Source organism: Conger conger, chromosome 8 (genome assembly GCF_963514075.1).
Source record: "Conger conger chromosome 8, fConCon1.1, whole genome shotgun sequence".
NCBI classification, from domain to species: Eukaryota; Metazoa; Chordata; class Actinopteri; order Anguilliformes; family Congridae; genus Conger; species Conger conger.
This window is the reverse complement of record NC_083767.1, coordinates 16889566-16912769: the sequence shown is the minus strand read 5'-3', so window position 1 is coordinate 16912769 and position 23204 is coordinate 16889566. Positions and strand designations below refer to the sequence as shown.

At 44.9% G+C, this 23204-nt stretch overlaps 1 protein-coding gene across 2 annotated transcripts in view; it reads right to left on the bottom strand.

Moving 5' to 3' along the window:
• LOC133134797 (tetraspanin-9-like) overlaps positions 1-23204 on the bottom strand; it is a 42690-nt gene that overhangs the window by 8025 nt on the left and 11461 nt on the right. The window contains exon 3 of one of the 2 annotated variants that reach the window (XM_061251212.1): positions 14529-14608. In XM_061251212.1, the coding sequence (XP_061107196.1) occupies positions 14529-14591 (63 nt within the window). In that variant the 5' untranslated portion in view covers positions 14592-14608. Of the gene's footprint in view, positions 1-14528; positions 15633-23204 lie in introns of those variants that run through there. The other variant, XM_061251210.1, reaches the window with a different exon arrangement.

Genomic DNA, 23204 nt, shown 5'->3' with positions numbered 1-23204 from the left:
ATAACACTAGCATACCTACAGACACCAGCACAGACACTGCATACCTACAGACCCTGCACAGACACTGCATACCTACAGACCCCTGCACAGACACTGCATACCTACAGACCCCTTCACAGACACTGCATACCTACAGACCCCTGCACAGACACTGCATACCTACAGACCCCTGCACAGACACTGCATAACTAAAGACCCCTGCACAGACCCCTGCACAGACACTGCATACCTACAGACCACAGCACAGACACTGCATACCTACAGACCACAGCACAGAAACTGCATACCTACAGACCACAGCACAGACACTGCATACCTACAGAGCACAGTTTGAACAATTGAAGACCTTGACTCTTTTCCCAGACGGACGCGTAAGGGAAATGAATAATTAATCACACGTGTATTTGATAAATTATTTGGTTAATTGTCCTGACAAACAGCACCTTCAATAGCACCCTGCACTTAAGAACAACCCTCATCCCTCAAGCTTTCCGTTTAACTAATGGCTCTGTCATCTATTTGCAGCCAGCTCATTCTTCCCCTTAAGTGGCTTTTTGTATGATTTTTGTTGCATGAAAAATGAAAAGCAACTGACGGACAGATTGAGGTTCCCAGTAGTCTGGCATGTGGTGATATGAGACAGAAGTGAGACTCAGAGAGGGAGCGGGTGGAAACCCTGGAGGGTGCCTGCACACTAATCACCATTAATGAGAGCAAGTGTGCATGTGTACATCAGCATTAGGGGCTCCATGCATGTTAATATTTTAAACCCAAACTATCTCAGCCACCAAACGCCGTCTGGCTCTGCCACCAAACTTTGTCTTTATCAGTGCCACATTCCTGTCTCTAAGCCTCGCCTTTCTCAGTCTCTAAGCCCCGCCTTTCTCAGTCCCCAAGACCCGCCTTTCTCTGTCCCTAAGCCCCGCCTTTCTCTGTCTCTAAGCCACACCTTTCTCAGTCTCTAAGCCCCGCCTTTCTCAATCTCTAAGCCCCGCCTTTCTCAGTCTCTAAGCCCCGCCTTTCTCATTCACAGACACGAGAACCCCAGTCCTAACCCTAACCGAAACCCTAAAACAGGTCTGTCTACTGCATGGTATCATTAGACTCCATATGTATATTTAAGGAAAGATAAAAATATTAATCTTTCAAATATGATAAATGAGGCCCCCAATAGTGAGCCCATGGAAAGCCGGAATGCATGCTATACGATGCTAATAACTGGCTTGGTTAGAGGCTATTGCTAATCCATCTCTAATGCTGCATTATTTTCCATTTTTAATTATTCATGCACAGAGGTGTGGGCCAGGGAGACGATAAGTGAATACTGCAGTTTTATTCCACGCTGTAGAGCTCTCCAAAGTAACCCTACTCAGTCAGACAAGCAATAATACACTGAGCAAGCTACGGAGCACTCAGTTTCTAACCTCTGACCCCTTAAGTCACATTTAATGGGGTGAATTGCCATTAAAGTCTCTTGTAGGCTGCTGTCTGACATCTTTACATGCAGCATTCTAATTTCCACCAAGCTCACAGATCTACAGCTAACCTTTAACCCCATGACTCCCCTTAAATAATCACATTCATAGCACCCGTCTCATCTCAACCCACCATGCCATCACATTGACACCATAAAACCCATTAATACCGCCCACGCTTTTATGTATAACAGCCATTCCACTGACCTGAAGCCAAGCCTCTGAGAAGCAGTTGCTTATTACTCTCAATGCACTGCAATGAGATGCTACTACTCCTCTTCCCAGTGCCATGCTGTATGTCTCTACCACCCGCATCCACAGGGTGCCTATACTGTACAATGGGAAAACCTGAATAGGGAGAAAGCCTAGATCTGCATCAGAATATTCTCTACATGCATCACAGATATTTCCCTAAGGATTCAGGGAAAATGCCCAGAATAAACAGATTCACTTCGGCTGAAGTGTCTGTTTTCCCTCAAGGAAAGCAGTTGTGATGCTGGTTTTGGATTGTGACTTTCTATTGGTGGTTAGTTGTTTTAGGATGGCAGATTTGGTAGGTGGTGTCAAGATTGTGGTTTTGGATAGTAGTTTAAAGATGATGGTTTTGGATAGTGGTTTCAGGATGGTGGTTTTGGATAGTGGTTTCAGGATGGTGGTTTTGTGGTGGTTTCAGGATGGGTTCAGAAAGGTGGTTGTTTGGCTTCAGTTTTGCAATGCCGTGTGCAGCTGTTCGAAAGGAAGGGTCATGGTAGAGTCAGTACAGCTTACACCTTACCAGTGACTGAATGAGAGACAACAGCTCACCATGCATCCAGAAGAAAATACTGTCAGTAACCTGCCAAGAAGTCTTAGGCACCCTAGACTTTATTATATACAGTACTGAAAAAACACACAAAAAATAAACATATATATAATAAAGTCTAGGGTGTATATGTTTATTTTTTTGTGTGTGTTAGTATAAAATAACACATTTGAGATTTCCAAATATTCATTTTCCATAGGTTTAATTTTACAGAGACATTTTTGTTTTTAATTTAAAAAAAGTTAGATATTACTGTAAACAATTGACTACTTTTTACATAAAAATTTGATCAAGGCTGTCTGAGATCAGAAGCAAGGAGCCAACCAAAGTCTGCAGAAGAACTGTGGCAAGTTCTCCAACATGCTTGGAACAACCTCCCTGCTGATTGTCTTATGGAACTGCAGGGCAGAGAAGTGATGCAGTTTTCACAAAAAATATTGATTTGATTCAGTTTTTAACTATTCAGCCAAATTAATAAAATGTAATGTAAAATGGATAGTATGTTTATTTAGGACCTTTCATTGTATTATTCTTGAAAGAATCTTATCTGTATAGAATGTTATATAGGTGCCTAAGACGTTTGCACAGTACTGTACTTGCAGGAGAGTGAGCCGCACTTACAGGAGAGAGAGCCGCACTTACACGAGAGAGAGCCGCACTTACAGGAGAGTGAGCCGCACTTACAGGAGAGTGAGCCGCACTTACAGGAGAGTGAGCCACACTTACAGGAGAGTGAGCCACACTTACAGGAGAGAGAGCCGCACTTACACGAGAGAGAGCCGCACTTACACGAGAGAGAGCCGCACTTACAGGAGAGTGAGCCGCACTTACAGGAGAGAGAGCCGCACTTACAGGAGAGAGAGCCGCACTTACAGGAGAGAGAGCCGCACTTACGGGAGAGTGAGCCGCACTTACAGGAGAGAGAGCCGCACTTACGGGAGAGTGAGCCGCACTTACGGGAGAGTGAGCCGCACTTACAGGAGAGTGAGCCGCACTTACAGGAGAGTGAGCCGCACTTACAGGAGAGTGAGCCGCACTTACGGGAGAGTGAGCCGCACTTACGGGAGAGTGAGCCGCACTTACAGGAGAGTGAGCCGCACTTACAGGAGAGTGAGCTGCACTTACAGGAGAGTGAGCCGCACTTACAGGAAAGTGAGCTGCATTGACAGCTGTACAGGAGCGTGCGCTGCATTTCTAGATGAATGTGAGCTGAATTTTACATGAGGGGGTATAAGTTGCATTTCCCATATCTGCAGGCCTGAATGAATACTGCCAGATCCGCACTGCTTTCATGCCTTACTAATCTTTAGAGACACAAGAGCTCTGAAGGACAAGCATGCTAGAAAACACACTGGACTTCTCCTGGGGAATGTAACTGAACAAGGAGAATGCATCTCTTACTGCGGCGCTCCCCTACTTCTGTAGATCAGCAAGAAACATAGTGAAAATAGCTGGTGGTGTTAGCAAGAAGATGGGCTGTGGTGTGTGTGTGCGTCTGTGCGTCTGCACACACATGTGTATGTCTAATGCATGTGTCCTCTGTTCATATATACAGTTCTGTGTGTGCAGTTGTGTGTGTGTGTGTGTGTGTGTGAGAGAGAGATTGAGGTTGTCTGTGCATTGTTTTGTGTGTGGTTTGTGTGTGTGTGTGTGTATGTGTGTGTGCGTGTTTATCGGTGCAAATTGTTTGTGTATGTGGCATGAGTGTGTCCTAGTATGTGCGTGTGTGCATGCGTGTGTGTGCGTTGTGAATTCCCCTCCTGACTGTCTCCTCATTAGCGCAGTGTGTTGATCCGTGCTGTAATTTTAATTAAAAACTGAATCCAAGAGTGAGGGTGTGGGGTGGGGTGGGAGATTGGTTGCTGAAGCATCTCTTTTTGTTTGTTAAAAATAAACTCTCCAGATCCTTGCACACACCACACCTGCTGTGTGCCAACACCAACAACAAAAAAATGGGCAGCACTTAGCCGGGTTCCACTGCAATACCGAAAACATACAAAATGGTGGAAAAAAATACAGGTGGACCATGTTGGTGTGAGTGAAAAAGTCATCACCATAACTTCAGTGAAACAAAGTACCACATAGGTATTATTGACTAGCAGCAGTATTTAAGTATGAGGTAAGTATAAAAAATAAATGAATATCTCTTTGAGATTCACTGTCAGTAAAGCCCACTCTACATCAAATAGCGAGACTTCAGACAAGACCAAGCGAGGCGGTTTTAGAACATTTTTGAAGAAAGTCTCCAGTTTTACTGTCCAGTCTGCTCTCGTCGATTAGTGTTTCTGAAACTGACCATGTCAAGTCCTGTCTCAATTCAGCCGTTTGATGTCGACTGGGCTTTAGATGTGTAATAAAATTTAATTCCCAGTTCACTGTATCACAGGTAGGTGAAATAAACTAAATACTGAATCATCTGCTTCCTGACTCAAAGTTACTCAAGAAGTATATCAAATGGACTTTTCAAAGTTTAAAAACAAAACAAAAGGGGTGACAGACAAAATCAGCTCTTCCTTTAAAATGGTAAAACATACAGTATGTGCATATAAATAGCATAAAAGCTGTTTGACTTTTGTCTCATATTCATCTTTTGATCTCAAAACCAAATGCCTTAAGAATATAGCAAAAACAACACATTTAACTGTACCATTACCATACTTTTGGAAGGCAGTGCACATCTGGCCACCTAGACAGCTGAACAGACTCTACATCACTGCAATCCAACCCACATGTATGGACTACATTAACCACAATCCAATGCTATAGACTACATTAATCACAATCAAGCAGACTCTTATAGTCAACATTAACCACAATCAACCCCCACTCCTATAGCCTATGTTGAAACACAATCAAACTGCCACAAATCCATTTTAATGAAAATGGCTTAGACAATATCCTTGAATTTTTGATTAGGAGGGGAAGGCTTTGTGTGCCCGTCTGCAGCCGATCCCCACACTGACCTCCCAAGAGGAAAGAGCAATTAATATTCTTTAAGAAGAGATTAATGACAAGAAGCCTCTGCTTTTCACAAGCGCCCCACAGACAAAGGATTTTAGCGGTTTCTGCTGGGAAAGCTCTTCGTCAGACAACGGGATTAGCTCCTGTTGGCTTTCAACACGATGAAACGTACAAGCCTCTGAGCCCACTTTCCAAATTATCAATTTTTCTAGACTATTCCATCATTAGATGGCCCTCCCAAAATGACAGAGCTGGAGTGTTCTTCCTCCGAATAAACCAAAAAGAAAATGTTACTGTGGAAAAGGTGTTTAAAAATCAGCACCCTCTCATACAACATAAAAATAGCCCCACAATTCAACAAGTATTGTCCAATCAAAGCAGTAGTGCTGCAGGCTTGCTAGACCTGAACAGATAGTCAACAGCCAACCAGTCCATGCACTAACATGCCATCACTGCTCATGCAGGTACAGATACAGGTATGGTAGCTCCAGCTGTTCACAGTCTGTTTGGAGTGCTGTAACACTCCCTACAGAGTGATGGTGATCCATCCGCCTGCAGATATTTTGGGGGACGAATGCGCATCTTCATTCTCAAAATGGACAGATGGAGCTGTAGTGATGGGACTTTCCAAACAGGAGAATGAACACCAGGGGATTAGAAATAGATAAAAAATTATCATAAAGGAAAGCCAAAATCTCTGAAAGCTAATTAATCAAACTAAATTACGGTCATTTTGGTAAATTAATGGCCGTTTCTGGTAAATGAGCCGTAGCTTCGGGACAGTGGCTGTATCTCAGTCATCCAGTCATCAGCAGTTAAAACGACAGGATAACTTATGCCCTGGCAGTGTATGCACAGTGAGAATGACACGGTATCTGATATCGTGGCATCGCATGTGCACTGAAAATGACAGGATATCTGATGTTGTGGCATCGCATGCGCAGTGAAAATGACAGGATATCTGATGTTGTGGCATCGCATGCGCACTGAAAATGACAGGATACCTCATGTTGTGGCATCGTATGCGCAGTGAAAATGACAGGATATCTGATGTTGTGGCATCGCATGCGCACTGAAAATGACAGGATACCTCATGTTGTGGCATCGTATGCGCAGTGAAAATGACAGGATATCTGATGTTGTGGCATCGCATGCGCACTGAAAATGACAGGATACCTCATGTTGTGGCATGGTATGCGCACTGAAAATGACAGGATACCTGATGTTGTGGCATCGTATGCGCACTGAAAATGACAGGATATCTGATGTCGTGGCATCGCATGCGCACTGAAAATGACAGGATAAGTGATACCGCTGCAGTGTCTGCGCAGTGAGCAGAAGAGCCTGTTCCGACATAGAAGCTCATCGAGACGTGAACCTGCTTTTACCCTCCTGGGAGCAGTTTCCACACCAGCCCATATGGCACATTCGTCTGCCTGCCCAAGCATTCTACCACACACAGTTCCATCTCTCAGTCCACTGCATGTGAGTGTGTGTGTAGGAGAGTTTTTATGTCTGAGTGTGTGAGCCACAACCACGCAGGGCTGCAGCCACTTGGAGCCTCGGCCTTTTTTTTGTGCTGCAGGGTTAGGGCTGGAGGAGAGCCAATAAACAAACCTAACCCCATAACCCTCACTGTAACCCTAACTATAGCCATAACCATAACACTCTCTCTAACCCTAACCATACTACTGAAAGGCTCCAGTTCTCTCAATGGCCAGTGCAAACCTTTCTCTCCCAAGGGGCCCTAATAAGGGACAACTTGGTAGTGAAAGATTTTTTTTACTAACCTCACCCTTACTGTGACCCTAACCTTAACCCTAACCCTCACTGCAACCCTAGCCCTAACCGTAACCCTAACCCCTAATCCTCCCCCTATATCCCTAACCCCTAACCCTCACTCAAACCTGTAACCCCTAACCCATAAACTTAACCATGACAAACAAACCTGACCCTAACTCCTAGACCTAAGAAACAGGCCAACCCATAAACCCTAACCATAACAAATGGACCTAACCCTAACCCCAATAAATGAACCCAACCCTAGCCATAACCGACGGGCACTATAATCCATGTAGGGGCACACATGCAGGGCTATCCAAAGCCTTGCCTTCTTAAACCCACCTTCCCCTGTCACCTGGTCAGATGGGTTATGTCAGAGGCTGCCAAGTGGTGACTGGCTGCTATGCAATGTACCAACCAGCTCATCAGGAGCAACTGTAGGTTAGATGTCTTGCTTAGGGACACTTCGACACAACCAGGGCGAGATCAAACCAGCAACTCTCCAACAGCCAGACAACTGCTCTTACCTCCTGAGCCAATGTCACCCTATTCACGCCAAAACGCCTCTTCGGACCTGAAGAAGAGACCTTCAAGCAGGCGTTATTTTCAGAGCTACAGAACGCGTGGCCATCCATAACATGCTGCACTAACCCTGCTCGCTGTCTCCTTTGGGAGCAGGCCTTTTGCATTATGCAGCAGTGTACCACTGCCTCACAGCTCTCCGAGAACCAAACTCATTTCTGCACCACCCCATCCGCACAGCTCCGTAGCTGTGGGGCGATGCGTTGTCTGATATGGAGAGGAAGTACGGCATCGTAGTCGCCTGCAAAATGATGATAAACGCAAAATGGATGTCCTCCATTTTACAATTTCGTAGCCGTGCGCCTTAGCCACTTAGCCTGGACCCTCTGTTAGGCAGTTATCTGCGAGAGATAACAGAATCAGCCCTGTCAGAAGCTTATCCAACATATAGGCTTATTTGATTTTATTTGGTAATTATTATCAAAGATATCAATTATTAATTGAATCAAATTTGTTGATAGGAAGATCAAACTGTTGGGTCACAACCAGATTAAAATGAGGAAATGTATAAATCTAAAGAAAATGGCTTAATGACTTTAAATAACACATGGAATACAGGTGATGGTCACAATAGAAATTGATGAAAGAAAATGTCAAACAAAAGCTTGTTTCTCCTAATATGGTCCATAAAAGATCAAAGTTCAAAAATAAGTAGCACAATATTCCAAAAAGCCAGGGAGAAAAACTGAAAAAAAGCCAGATGATCAAGAATGTCAAACAGTTTGAACACCAAGAATCACCACATTCACATGGACAAAAAAGTGTTAAATCTAGCCAGTAGTAATCTCCACCTTCAGCCAAAAAATGTTAAACTGAATCCCACCACATTGGTTTACACTTGAAAGTGGAACTGCTTCTAAAAATGTGCATTCGAACTGGCAAGCCTCAAAAACCATCCTCTACAGTACATAGATATTAAGACTTTCAATTGATGATTTCAATTAAATGTCTCAGATTGGCATTCAAACTGCAAAAATAAAGCCTTGTGGCTTTTTGTTGCCTTGTTGAACCCCTGACCCGCTATAGTTCTGCTGTTCTGGGTTTCCCCAGAAAGCGATAAAACTTTCAGGGAGAAAGACTCCATGCCCCCCCAGGTTTGTACACAGAGATAAGAAATGCACCATGACCTCCAGTTGCCCCAAGACCTTGTTATATCTGTGGGGAAGGAGAGAAATCGGCTACATTCCTCCAGTCAAACAGAGCAAGCTACTCAATCACAAGTGATACCGTGTGGACTGTGAGCAAGTTCGGTAGATCAAATTATTATTTTCCGTTTCTCTAAGGTAATAATCACAGCTAGGTATCCGACAGCAATTTCAGCACCTGATATTCAGCTGAACTGTGCTGAAAAGCTGAACTCGGGGCAGGATGCAGATTATTACAGACTGCTCTCCACTGCGTTTGCAGATTGAGTCCATTAAACCAGAGCAGTTTGCACCCGTTCCATCTCGACAAATGACCAATACATGTCCCAGAGGGAATTTAGCGCTGCTAATGTGCTCACTGACTTGTGAAAAGCTTGTTGCTTAGGAAGGATTGTGAATTGCTTTAATAACGCCTTATTCAGCCAAGACTAAAAATGTAGTTCTCCATATGGCTTTAAATTCAAGAGGAGAAGCTGTGTGTGTGTGTGTGTGTGTGTGTGTGTGTGTCTAAGAGTCAGAGAGAGAGAGAGAGAGAGAGAGGGAGAGGGACAGAGTGTGTGAGTGAGATATATGTGTATGTGTGAGTACATGCATATGGATATGTGTAGTCTATTATGTATGCTATTGTATACAATCATATTATTCTATAATAATTATTTGTTTGGAATCTTCATATGTTCCTCGCCATGCTTTGGCAATACAAATTCAAACTTTGTCATGCCAATAAAGCATTTTGAATTTGAGAGAGAAAGGATGCAGAGAAAGGAGAGAAACCGAGAGATATAGAGAGAGGAGTATCCCCTACAGAATCTCTGTAAGGAAGGGAAGACGTGATACTCAGAGGCTGTGAAACAAACACTTTAGCAGGGGAAAGCAACCTCAAGATGCCCCACAGTACTGTGCCAAAGGAAGGTTCCCGATTCTCCCACTGACACAATACACAATAACATCGAGTGAAATGCCACACAACACAACTGCAATTCAATACAATTATATGCAACGCTACATGCTACCTAACACAGTGCAACACAATTAAATACATATACAGTAATAAATCAAAACACTGTTCATTTCCTTGCAAGTAAAGGAAGGAAAATAGCTGAAACTTTATAAAAAGAGTGATGGGACTCCATCTGGTGACAGAGAAAGACTGTACTATCAATCAGCCTCATTTAATGAGCTGAAATGGCAGCATTTGCAGTAAAACTATATGATCCATTTTCAAAAGCCTAGTGGAGCAGTATTAATGTGCAATAACGTCACTGAAAAGAGGGGCTTGTTAAATAAGCAGCCCTGGTCTCTCTTCTCAGCTTCAACTGTGTAAAATTCACTCCCTTGCGAAAACACACACATTAAAAAAACAACCTGCAATCTGTAGTAGGCGCGTCTGAGCTTGGCAGAGGTATAAAAGAGGTATAAAAGCTTGACTTCAGGTATTACTGAGTTGTTAATAAACCAACAGGTCCCTAGTGACCTGTGTGACATTTTAGTGATGGAGATGCTAATTCTGGATTAGCTCACTGAAGGTGATTTAGATTGCCTATTGTCTTGATTAGGTCACTGATGTGGATAGCTATTTTGGATTAGCACACACCACAAGCTACTGAGAAATGTAGTAGAGCTAGTCTTACATGTAGTACTATGACTTCCCAGAAAAGTTTCTTATGCAGCTGCTAAGCATGCTCCGCATCCATTTTGTACATCATATTACATTACAGGCTTTTAGCAGACACTCTTATCCACGGCAACGTACAACACAAAGTGCACAAGCGGGTACATATTGGATAAAAGTGAAGTTTATCCAATTAAATAACTAATGTAAAGTACCAGAAGTGACCACAGAGAAGAAGTTCTACCCTGTAACCTGTTGCGAAAATGGAATGAATAGTTGCTTTAGACTGAGAGTAAAATTGTGTTGCCAATTTCACTTTGTTTGATCTGCAATAATTGTCTGTGGTTAAAAAGAAGAAAAAATAAGATCACAAAATTTAAAAAAGAAATAAACAGGAGAGTAAATAAAAGTATATAGTTTTCCCATATGTTTAAACACAAAATATAGATCAGTATCCATGTTGTACATTTTACCCAGCCTTTCCCCCCCAATTTTTATTAAGGATACCAATAATTCTGGAGCCCACTGTATATAAATATAATTACATGTAATCGTGGCTCTTCATAAACCCACGAGGAGACCCAGGCATGAAGAAGCAGAGGTGTACAGACCAGCCTTTCACACTCGGCTAGCTGGACGCAGTGTACCTGCATTGATTTCACAGTAATCTGCTTCCAAATGCTGACTGCTGTATTGTGCATACATTATCTCACAGGAGAGGAAGATATTAGCATCGACAATCTCTCAGCTGCGGGAAACATGGACAAAGGCCTACGGGACACAGGACTACACTACGGGTATGTTACAGGAAGTCACACTTTATCACTGCACTCACCCCATCACTGATGTCCCAATGAACTCCCCCGTTTTTCTAAGTGAATGTGCCAAAACTCTAATTAGTCTAGAGAGAGAAGCGGAAGAGAGAAAGAGAGACGGGAAGATGTATAGAGAGACAGAGAAAAAGAGAGATAGATAGAGAGATAAAGAGAGCAATGGACAGGTGAGAGATAGATGGAGGGGGGAGGACAGGTAACTTTATTCTGATAGTGATTGAGAAATAATGTAAGACAATGCTTGGAGAGCTTTCTATGCAATCATAAGAAAATTATATTCCATAGACATTCCCATTAATATCCGGTCCAAAATCTTTGACAGCATCATCTTGCCGATTGCGCTATATGGCAGTGATTTATAGCATACGCTCAGCCAGCAAGACTGCACTGGATGGGATAAGTATCCAACAGAAACCCTGCCTACAGAATCCTGTCAAAATATGAAATTAGATGTATAAAGAAAAATGATTGGAGGACAGAATTAGGCCAATTTCCACTGGTAATAAATGTCCAAAAAAGAACACTAAAATTAGATACATTGAGAGAGAGAGAGAGAGAGAGAGAGAGGGGGGTGAGAAAGAGAGTGAAAGAAATTTAATAAATAAAAAGTTGAAACCGATTATGCAGATTATTGTGCTTCCAGCTTGGTCCCCATTAGCATATTAAACAGAACCTGAGACAGTTATGAGATTCGACCTGAGAAACAGGCCCAGAATGCATTCTGTTAATATCTTCCATATTCTACATGCCCCAAAGCTCCACCACACCCTTGGCACAAAATGGCGGCGTGACGGACAGGCCGACACATTTGGCCTGTGTGGTGCCAGCTCGGACCATACCTAACCCCTGGCCTTCACGCCGGGTCGAGGTTATGGCACTGAAGTACGTCGGGAACCATGGTAACCTGGCCTTAACTGGGCTCCTCTCGCATGTGTGAAAGCTATTTTTTGAGCACGCTCTATATTAAGAGCTGTACTCCAAGGGGAGAGGAGAAGAGCATTACATCTGCCAAGAGCAGGCACAGCCATTACAGCCCCAATAAAAGAGTAGTACAGTAAGAGAGAGCAGCAAGTTAGAACCCCACTCCACTACACCCCTAGTGTGGTAAGCAATGTATTACACCACCAATCGGAGAGCAGAAATCTGTGTGTTACAGCCTCACCCAGAGTGCCGTAACCCAATCAAGAGACGGTAACGTTACACCACCGATTGGAGAACAGAAATCAGTGTATTATAGCACCAGTCAGAGAGTAGCACTCACCCAGAGTGCAGTAACCAACACTCCCAATCAGGGAATGATAACCTTACACTGGTAATCGGAAAGAAAGCAGTGCATTACAGCACCAGTCAGAAGGCTGCAAGTCGTGTGTTACAGAGAGAGTGGTGGATACATTACTAACATCGATCCGTAAGTTTGTTTCCCATGTTAGCAGAGGCACGATCTGTGCCATCATATTTTACAGTTTCCACACGAGTTGCTGCAAAGCAGTGATCCTGCATACAAAGGCCAACCTGAGCCCATAAGCACAACCTAAGCTTATAGTCTACACTTTCACAATACTCCCGGATTTCATAATCCCTCAATATCCATTATCCCACTCCAGGACACAAAGAGAGAAGCAGACCTGGGCAATCTGCCGAACAACTGCTGAGGGATTCTCTTTGTTATTTCTGAAGGTTACATCAGTGTGCATGTATCTAGTTTTACATTATATCTACACACATATGAAGTATATAATACTGTGCCTCACAACTGACAGCAGTTTAATTGTGATAAAATGGTAAAAAAAAAAAAGCCCTGGCTTTCTATCCTCCCGGTAATTAACTGAATAATTAGTGCTACAGCCTGGCCAGACTGTCACACCTGACTCCCAGGTAAAGGGAGGGTTGAAAACCAGCAGTTGTCAGCCCTCTAGAACCATGATTTGAAAAACAGGGCCTGAGGCATTTTCTGTAAGCCCTGGAAGGCAATGACGCTTGAAATTGAAATAACATACACATACACACCTGCAAACTATGCACACTGACAATATCCTTCGCACCACAACTGCTGCTCACAAGAACACATTAAACCCATTCTTAAAAGGTCCCCAGCATGGTCCCAATCGGTCCAATTTTGGGTTTCTGACAGCATAACCTATTCTCCTTCAGAACAACTGCACAGGGTAGAGTCAAGGCTATCCAAGCATGAGGAGAAGGTACATTAAAATATACCTTATTTCTGATAATTAATTTAATGCACGGCTACCCCCAACAGGACACACATTCAAAAGAGAACTAGAAATTGCATGCAAATTAATTACCATGTGCAGTGTACAGCAGAACACAGAAGGATGTAGAAAAGCATCATAATTAGTGTGACTACTGACCTACTGCCAGAAGCAGCCAACTCAAGTCAATGCCAACAACAGAGACAGCTTGAGCAGTGTGAGTGTGCACTAGAAACAGAGACAGTGTGAGCAGTGTGCACTGGAAACGGAGACAGAGTGAGCAGTGTGACTGTGCACTGGAAACAGACAGTGTGAGCAGTGTGACTGTGCACTGGAAACAGAGACAGTGTGACTGCACTGGGAACAGAGGCAGTGTGAGCAGTGTGCACTGGGAACAGAGGCAGTGTGAGCAGTGTGACTGTTTCTAGTCACACTGTCTCTGTTTCCAGTGCACAGAGACAGTGTGAGCAGTGTGTACTGGAAACAGACAGTGTGAGCAGTGTGGGTCAAATACGTAATTGTTTTAGATATAAAGACTTTTCTTTTTTTTTTAAATAATTTTTATCCGATTTTTTCCCCTTTTTGGTAGCCAATTGGACCCCGTCTGATTCAATTAGAGCTAGTATTAGATACACCGCCCACACCCCGTCCCTCAGCAGCCAACGGGAGAGCGACACGCGTTCTTCAAGCCGTCTTGCCTCCCAAGCTGTAACCGTGATTTCGAGGCACCCAAGGTGCTTGTTTCGTGCGGCTATCTACTAACTCCTACTAAGTCCCTCCCTCTGAAGCAGCGAGCCAATTATTGCTGCTCCACGTGAGCTGGCCAAACTTGGCTTTTTGGCAGGACCAAGAACCGAACCCCGGTCCCCGGTGTGCAACTGCAGCGAACTGCAACCGCGAGTCTGCTGCGTCTTAGCCTGTTGCGCCACCGCAGCTCCAGATTTAAAGACTTTTCTAACTAAACTTGTCTGGTGCAACTGAGCCAACCTAGAGGACCAGAAAGAGGGGTTTGCACTTTTTTCAGTATTTCATTCAATACACCAGTAAAGGGTAGAAAAGTATTTGAATTCAAAACAATTGCCACAGGTCTGACTGGAGACAGAAATGGTAGGAGCAGGGGACTTACCCAGAAGACCAGGTTGAAGAGGAACATCATGTACTTCAGACAGCAGAGGCAGCCTCTGGCCATGCTGAACTTCTTAAACTCTAGGAGAAACACAAAGGACAGGTCCAGGTAAAACACCACGTACTTGCTCCCCCTCAGCACTCCGCGTTTCCCGGCCTCGCTCTTGCCCTCCGCGCTGGCACTGGCCGCGTCGGGCGCGGGTCGGGGGATGGCCGAGCCGTAGAACGCTCCCACGGTGAACCCGCGTCCGCTGAACGGGGGCGCGGAGGCCGAAGCTCCGTCCGAATCGCGGCTCTCCAGCGACGGGCTGCGTCGCACCGACTCGTCGCTGCTCCACTTCTCCATGTCGCAGGGCCGGGGGCATCAACGCACAGTCCGCTGCTGGTTTTCCACCCTCCCTTTACCTGGGAGGCAGGTGTGAAGACAGGCTGGCCAATCGGTAGCACTGACTGTTCAGTTGAGTACCCGGGAGAAAGGAAAACCTGGGCTGGATTTGGATTCGAGGGCTAGATTTGATGACCCCTGCTGTAGAGGGTCAGGGGACCCCCCTGTACCAGGGGGGTGTCACAAAGGCACAGTCTCTGACCCCACCCCCCCAAAAGTCACCCTTGTCAACACCTTCCCTCCGTCTAATTTCCAAAGAAACAGAAAAGTTTCAGAAAACGAGAAGCTCAGAAAAGGGTTACATGCGGCTGCAAGGACACACACACACACACACACACACACTCGGTCCAAAGTGTGTGTGGCGCGTGGCAGGTCGTCACACACGCCGAGGCGCTCCTGTAGTTCCTGTTATCAGTACGCGCACGTCCCGTGTGAAGCGTCCATTCTCCTACAGAAATACCGCTTCTGTGCCGAGCAACTTTCAGCGTCCCGCTCTCCGCTCCGATCCCTTCCTCCCGGTCTACGTCGACCACAGCGCTGCTCTCAACTTTCCCTCTATCTCTACCTCTATCTTCTCTGTTCCAACATACCCTTATACCCTCTCGCTGCCTCTATCTCTCTCCTTCAGTCTTTATACTTCTCTCTCCCTTTCTTTCTTCCTCCCTCTCTCGCCCTCTCTCTGGCAGTGTTGGTTTCTGCAGTGTCCGATGTGCTATTACGGGCTCTGTGCATCTAACGGGTTCTCTCCCTCTCTCTCTCTCTCCCTCTCTCTCTCTCTCTCTTTTTCCCTCCGCTTGCGCGCTCACCCCCCCCCCCCTCCCTCTCACAGCCCCCTCCTCATTGCCAGGCTGCTTGCCCAATCAAGAGACAGGATGCAGGCCCCAGGCCCCTCCCCTCATGGTGTCATGCCTTTAATAAGCTGACGGTTAGTTTGCTTTGACTATACAAGTTCAGGACACTCATCGCTGCCCTATCTGGACTGCAGAAAGTCAGCGAGCCAATTGATGAATTAAAAAATAATGAGGGTGGGGGGGGTATTAATACACCCCCCATGTGACTGAGGAACGACAGCTCGCAGGGCAGAGAGAGCAGTTGTGTTTAATTTATCAGCCGCAGACCTCCAGCGCGAGTCTCCCGTTCCAGCACTGGGAACGGCTCAGGCAGCCCATTCTCACAGCCTGTAATGAGGTCTGTGTGTCTGTCCATCTGTCCGCGTGACTGTCTGCGCATCTGCCCGTCTGTGTGTCTGTCCATCTGGCTCGCTGCACGTCACAGGCCGTTCGGTTCCTCGTAAGGAGCACAGATACGCTGGCGGCTGTGGAATTCTAGCACCAGGCGAAGCATGGAGCAGGCCAGCAGATAATAGATGTACACACACACACACTCTCTCCTCTCTCTCTTGTTCTCTCTCCCCTTTTCTCTCCATCTTTCTCTCCACTTCCCTTCCCGTTTGAACATCTGGAAATGAAAATGCATTTTCACAAGATGACCAGCCCTGCTAAATATGAAAATAAGGACAGTAAAAAACATCAATGAGAGGGAAGCTGTGTTACATGAGATGACACTGTAATCAGAGTAATATACAGAATGTGCATGTGTTTGTGTGTGTGTGTGTGTCTCGGGGCTGGTTTAGGCCATGCCTCGGGGGGCGGTTAGGCCAGGTCTCGGGTGTGTGGTTGTGTGTGTGTGTTTGGGGGGGATGATTAAATTCAGCGACATAGTTAAAGATCTTGCCCAATTACAGGAAAAACTTGTCAACAGCCTTCCTTTTCTTTACCAAAAAGCAGGAGAAACTAATTAAACAGTTTCATTCAGCACTTGATTGGATTAGCAGCTGAATTAAACCACAGAGATAGCTAAATGAATTGAGATGAATTAAACGCCTAAATAAAATAAAACAACAGTGACTCAGAGGCACTTCCACAGCAAGGCAAAAACCTCTCAACAACAATTGAGGCTTTTAGAACACCTAAGACCCTCCACACTCATTCAGTGTGCTAATAAAACAGATCCACTGTTCTAATAAAATGCAGGGGAGGTCCATTGAGAACAGGTCTCGGGGGCCGGTTTAGGCCAGGTCTCGGGGGCCGGTTTAGGCCAGGTCTCGGGGGGAGGTTTAGGCCAGGTCTCGGGGGCCGGTTTAGGCCAGGTCTCGGGGGGAGGTTTAGGCCAGGTCTCGGGGGCCGGTTTAGGCCAGGTCTCGGGGGGAGGTTTAGGCCAGGTCTCGGGGGCCGGTTTAGGCCAGGTCTCGGGGGCCGGTTTAGGCCAGGTCTCGGGGGCCGGTTTAGGCCAGGTCTCGGGGGCCGGTTTAGGCCAGGTCTCGGGGGGAGGTTTAGGCCAGGTCTCAGGGGCTGGTTTAGGCCAGGTCTCGGGGGCCGGTTTAGGCCAGGTCTCGGGGGCCGGTTTAGGCCTGGTCTCGGGGGCCGGTTTAGGCCTGGTCTCGGGGGGAGGTTTAGGCCAGGTCTCGGGGGCCGGTTTAGGCCAGGTCTCGGGGGCCGGTTTAGGCCAGGTCTCGAGGGGCGGTTTAGGCCAGGTCTCGGGGGCCGGGTTAGGCCAGGTCTCGGGGGCCGGGCTAGGCCTGGTCTTGGGGGCCGGTTTAGGCCTGGTCTTGGAAGTTAGGCTGTGCTGAATGTGTGTGTGTGTGTGTGTGTGTGTGTGTGAGTGGTTTCTGTTGGGGGGGGGCGGAGGGGTAAATAACTGATCTTTCCAAAATCAGACTGAAGTCAGATTCTTCATGAGAGCATTTGAGCACATTCAGAAATAATTCAATAATTATTTGACAACAGGGTGAAATAATTGGAATGAATAAATTCAGGGACATAGTTAAAGCTCTTGCCCAATTACAGAAAAAGCTTGACAACAGCCTTCCTTTTCTTTACCAAAAAGCAGGAGAAACTAATTAAACAGTTTCATTCAGCACTTGATTGGACTAGCAGCTGAATTAAACCACAGAGATAGTGAAATTAAATTAGATGAATTAAACACCTAAACAGAATAAAACAACAGTGACTCAGAGCCACTTCCACAGCGAGACAAAAACCTCTCAACATCAAGTGAGGCTTTTAGAACACCTAAGACCCTCCATACTCATTCAGTGTGCTTATAAAACAGATCCACTTCGCTAATAAAACAGATCCACTGTTCTAATAAAATTCAGGGGAGGTCCATTGAGAACACGTTCCTCTTTCGCAAGGACGCCCTGTGAGAAATGCAAGAGGGGAGAGTGAGCTGGGCTAGAGTCCCTGGAGCGGTTTCTCGGTTCAGGGCCTTGCTCAAAGGCCCAAACCGCAGAGTTCCTCCTCTCCGTTCAGGGACCCAGCTTCATCGCTCCAGATACAAGTCAGCATCCTTATGTGTCCATGGGGGGCTTGAACCAGCAACTCTACAGTCGCCAGGCAAGCAACCTACCACCACCAGGCTACCCTGCCGCCCCAATAAAACACACGCCCGAGATGTACTGCGCTAATAAAACACATTCACTATGATAGTAACAACGCATAATAAAATGGCTTCGTAAAACATAAGACAGTGCTGCAGACCACACTCAACCCAGAACTGCGCTGGTGTGAGTGGATAGGACCAGTCAACGGTAAACCGGAGTCATGATGTCAAAATAAGAGTTGGGAGCGAGCCGCAGTTAAACCCAGCGGCAAACAGCCCGATATGAGCAGAGTGCTGTGAGGGACACAGCCTGCATTCACCGGAATCCGCTGTGCGATGTGAAGACTCTAAATCAGCGGCTCTGTTCCAGCGAAATGCTCAAAGCCATTCCAAATGCACCTAGTCACTGCCGCACCCAGGAGACCCGCACAGACCCTCGAACCGTGGTCTCCGGTGATGGAGCGTTAACAGGTGGGCGGGTGGGTCACCGTGGCAATGGTGCGCTAAACAGGGGGTCACCATGGCGATGGTATATCAATTCCAGACAGGGTATTAATGGGAGAGCCGGACTGCACCCCCCATAAATATGAACAGACATGTCCATGCAGCGAAACTGCCAAAGGGTGTTCCAAATAAGGCAGCAAAAACTACAGATTCAGAATGTTTTCATCGATCGATTCCACACACAGTATGGTATTTATCAAAAACTACACTGAATAGATAAGTACGGTAGGTTAATTCTGCAAGTTTTTACTTCCAAATAAAAGGTTTAAATAAGCTGAACTGATGTCTGAGGTAAATTGAACTTGTATCTTAATATGCCCTATAGATGCCTTTGTGAAGTTACAGACCAAACTATTACGCTTAATTAAGAATAATGACATATTCTGAGAAGATGTAACACCATCATGGAGGTTAATGATGAAACTGGTTCACTCTGGATGTTCAGGGCAGTGAATGCAAGGCTTTCTATGTGATGCAGATAAAATGGGTAACTGATGATGTACTGCCAGAAATAATTCTGGATAACGTAGGTAGGCAACATTGTTCTCAGACTGCATGGAATTATGGGTAATGTAGGCAGGTCATTATGATTAATGAGTGCAGGGTGTTGTGGGTAATGTAGCAGAGCACTGATGAATAAGTGCAGGGGGTTGTCAGTTTGTCTCATCATGCCTGTAAGCTGGCTTCTGTGTTCCTCTGGACCAGGGCCATGATGAGAATGAGGGAGTTATCCACAGTTAGCCTTTAGAGACTCTCTTCCATCCATTTCACATGATATCTACCAAACACACAGCCAATTAAATTCAGTTCTCCATCTATAGTTAGCACCATGGGCTAGGTGGGTCAGGTTACTGTACATGATAAGCGGAGAGCAGAGGACAGAGAATGTCCCTTTTTTCATAGGTTCCAAAATACCAGACAAGCTCAGTAAAGCGTAGAAAAGTATTTGAATCCAAAACAATTACATATTTGACCCAGGTCTGATGGGTACTCTGTAGGTGTGTGTACAGGTGTGTACTGGATAGCTCAAAGCGTCGCTTGCAGCACAAGTGAGCACTACGGTCTCAGATAGTATCTGACCCATGCCAGTGCTGACTGCTTCACATTGCAGGAATTGGCTTTGCGTAGCCCAAGGGATATATGGGAGGGATTCAGTCAACGGGGATAGCAGTGTTCATTGCTCATAGCTTTTTCCTGTCTGGGAATCTGTGGCTTGCTCTCTGTGCATGTGTATGATTGGGTCTCCTCTCTCTGTGCATGTGTATGATTGGGTCTCCTCTCTCGGTGCATGTGTATGATTGGGTCTCCTCTCTCGGTGCATGTGTATGATTGGGTCTCCTCTCTCGGTGCATGTGTATGATTGGGTCTCCTCTCTCGGTGAATGTGTATGATTGGGTCTCCTCTCTCGGTGCATGTGTATGATTGGGTCTCCTCCGCCCCTACTCAGCGCATGCACTGCTTGTGGCAGTGGTGTGAACAGAAACAGCTGGCAGACACTGCATGTTTCGGAGAACTGCGAGTGGTCCTCACCCTCCTGAGCCAACAGCAGGGGTTGCATGAGTACACTTGTACATAGCTTACGACTTGGACATTCCAAATTCGGGTGGGACTAGAGAGGTCTAAATTTTTTTTTTATATAGAAAATAAATAAATGAAAAAAACAGGTGCATGCGTAAACTTGAGCAACATTTACCGCCAAACAAGTGTTCATCCGATTCATAGGAATTCAACCCTGAGTAACCCCAAAGTTTGCAAAGAACACTTGTGATGAATTGTACCTTCCCATGCTGCAGAGTCCTGTGAATTTACAGCTTTAAAAAAGGTGCCATGGACCTGCACCAAGACACAAATATTTATAGCACACAGACGCCACCGGATTGCCCCACTGCCATCAGTGTCCTTCTCCCTCATCCAAACAGCTCGACTGCTACTAACGGAAGATGATATTTAAGCACAGGGAGACCGGCTGAGGGATTTAAAACATTCGATTTCGCCAGACGCAGACGGTGCTAAAAGAAGCCGGATAAAGACTTTAGCTTGCTATAGCCTGCCTTCTTATTCACAGCCCACACTCATGATCCGGGTTAGCTAAATAAATGCGGTTCAAAACAAAGTTTGTCGGATTTTAAAAGCCCATTCCGGTTCTGCCCAACGAGTTTGACCGCAGCAGGCAGTCCAATCAGAGACTGAAAAGGTAATCTGTTATAAAAGTGAATTTATTTCGCAGCTGTTTAGCAGACAGGCTAGACGCCTGGGGATTCAATTCTCTATTTAAGGGAACACCTGCTCTTCCATCAGAGAAAACCTCCTGGCTGCAGTGGCGTGTCACTGATGAAAACTCCCGATGGAAACGCGCTTCAAATCTCCCACTTACTCCCCCTCAAAACACATAAGGCCAAACCCAGTTATTCTGAGCGTAAATAAATGCAGAAAAAACGGGAACAGACATCATGCAAACCTGAAGGTGCAGCAGAAAACAGGCTTATCTCTGTAATGTACCTACAGAGGCACTCCACAGGCATTCAACGCTTTTTTACATTCAGAGACTGAAGAGAGAGAGTTAGTGTTAAAAAAAACTCTGCCTCAAACAAAAAACTATTATTACCATTTTGTTTTGTGTTTATAGAAGCATTAACTGATGTTCATGTCTTATTTCTATGCATATGCTACTTGTTTTGAAGGTTTTCGGTTTGCTTTGGCAATGTGTACTAAAAGTATTTCATGCTGAAAGAGCACTTGAATAGAATTGAGAGAGAGAGAGAGAGAGAGATAGGGGGGACGGAGTGAGAGAGAAAAAAGATAGGCGAGAGGAAAGAGAGGGGAATGAAGGAGAGAACAGGGAGAGAAAGATAGGGCGACAGGAACTTTGTAGTGAATGCATTAAAATATGAAGTTTGCAGGACTTTCTAGCCGATCAAAAAATATATACAAGAGAATAACTCTCCATAATAAAATTTGCACAAAATCTTTGACAGCATCATCTTGCCGATTACACTATAAGGATGTGATGTATGGGGTCCATTCAGCTACCACAGATACACTAGATAGGGCAAGCATCCAACAGAAACCCTGCATACAGAATTCTGTCAAAATATTAAATTAGAGATATAAAGAAAAATTATTGCAGGACAGAATTAGGCAAATTTCCACTCATAATAAATGTCCAAAAAGAGAATAAAAATTTGGGATGTAGACTTAATTCACGACTCCATGGTACTTGACAATTGAAGTGCCTCAAATTGTATATTGGGACTTTAATTAAAACACATCCAAAATTTAAGAGCCTCTTCAATCATCAAAATACTTTTCATGCAACACATTATCTGCTTTATAATTATTGTTTCTTATTCCACGATTACACACTTCTTAAATCCACTGGATTCGATCCAGCATGGATCTCTTTATAGAAAAATCACAGCTTTATTAAAAGACAGAATGGGATAAATAGAATCAATTTCTAACAGTATGTTTTTTAATGCAGAACAGGGACTGCGTGTTAATTCTGCAGAGAACAGCCAGGCACAATAAATGTTCATTAAATAAGTGATTTCACTCCTGCAGTAGTTTTGTCATCCTGTATGCAAACGGCTGCACAAGAATGACCACAGAAAAACACTTAGATTTGGAACTAATTAGGTTTTTTACACAGAAAAAAATGAAGTTTTGTTGCCATTTTGTATCATTTTAGGATTCATTTTTGCTCAGTGTCCCATTGCAAATTATGTCGACATCTGCAAAAAGGAAACCGAAAAAGAAATGCCTTAAGCACACACAGTCATTAAAGCTGTATTCAGTGCTGCCTTAAATGACACTTGCTGTGGTAGACTGGCTGTGTCTAATTGTACGAGACTATGTGTGTGTGTGTGTGCGTGTGTGCATGCGTGTGTTAGACTAGATGGGTGTTTGATATTATTTCATTTATTTTATGGAAAAACATAATTAAAAAATAGTGTTCTGCTTTTACACAGGTGCTGTTTGTCTAATAGTAAACATCTGATACCATTTAGTGTGACAAATATACAATAACACAGGAAAACAGGAAAGGAGCAAATACTTTTTTCACAGCACTATATATTTGATAACGAGTCATCAGTTAATAGTTTATATAAAAGCTGAATCATACCAAGCCCAATAGTGCTCGTCTTGCTTGGGAAAGTGGAGGTTTGGGCCTTATCTAGAATTAGCTAGCAGCATGATTGGCGCGTGATGCAGCTAACGGCCCGGAGTCCCATGCTTTTTGTTTACGGTGCATCGGACATCCACGTACACACAGCCATAACAGTGTCCATAACAATGACAATACACAGGCCGCTAATTCAATAAACAGGCCAAAGTGCCATGTAATCCTAGCTAGCATCTACGACCTGGGTCACTGAGGCATAGAGCCTAGTTATATTGGCTTGACAG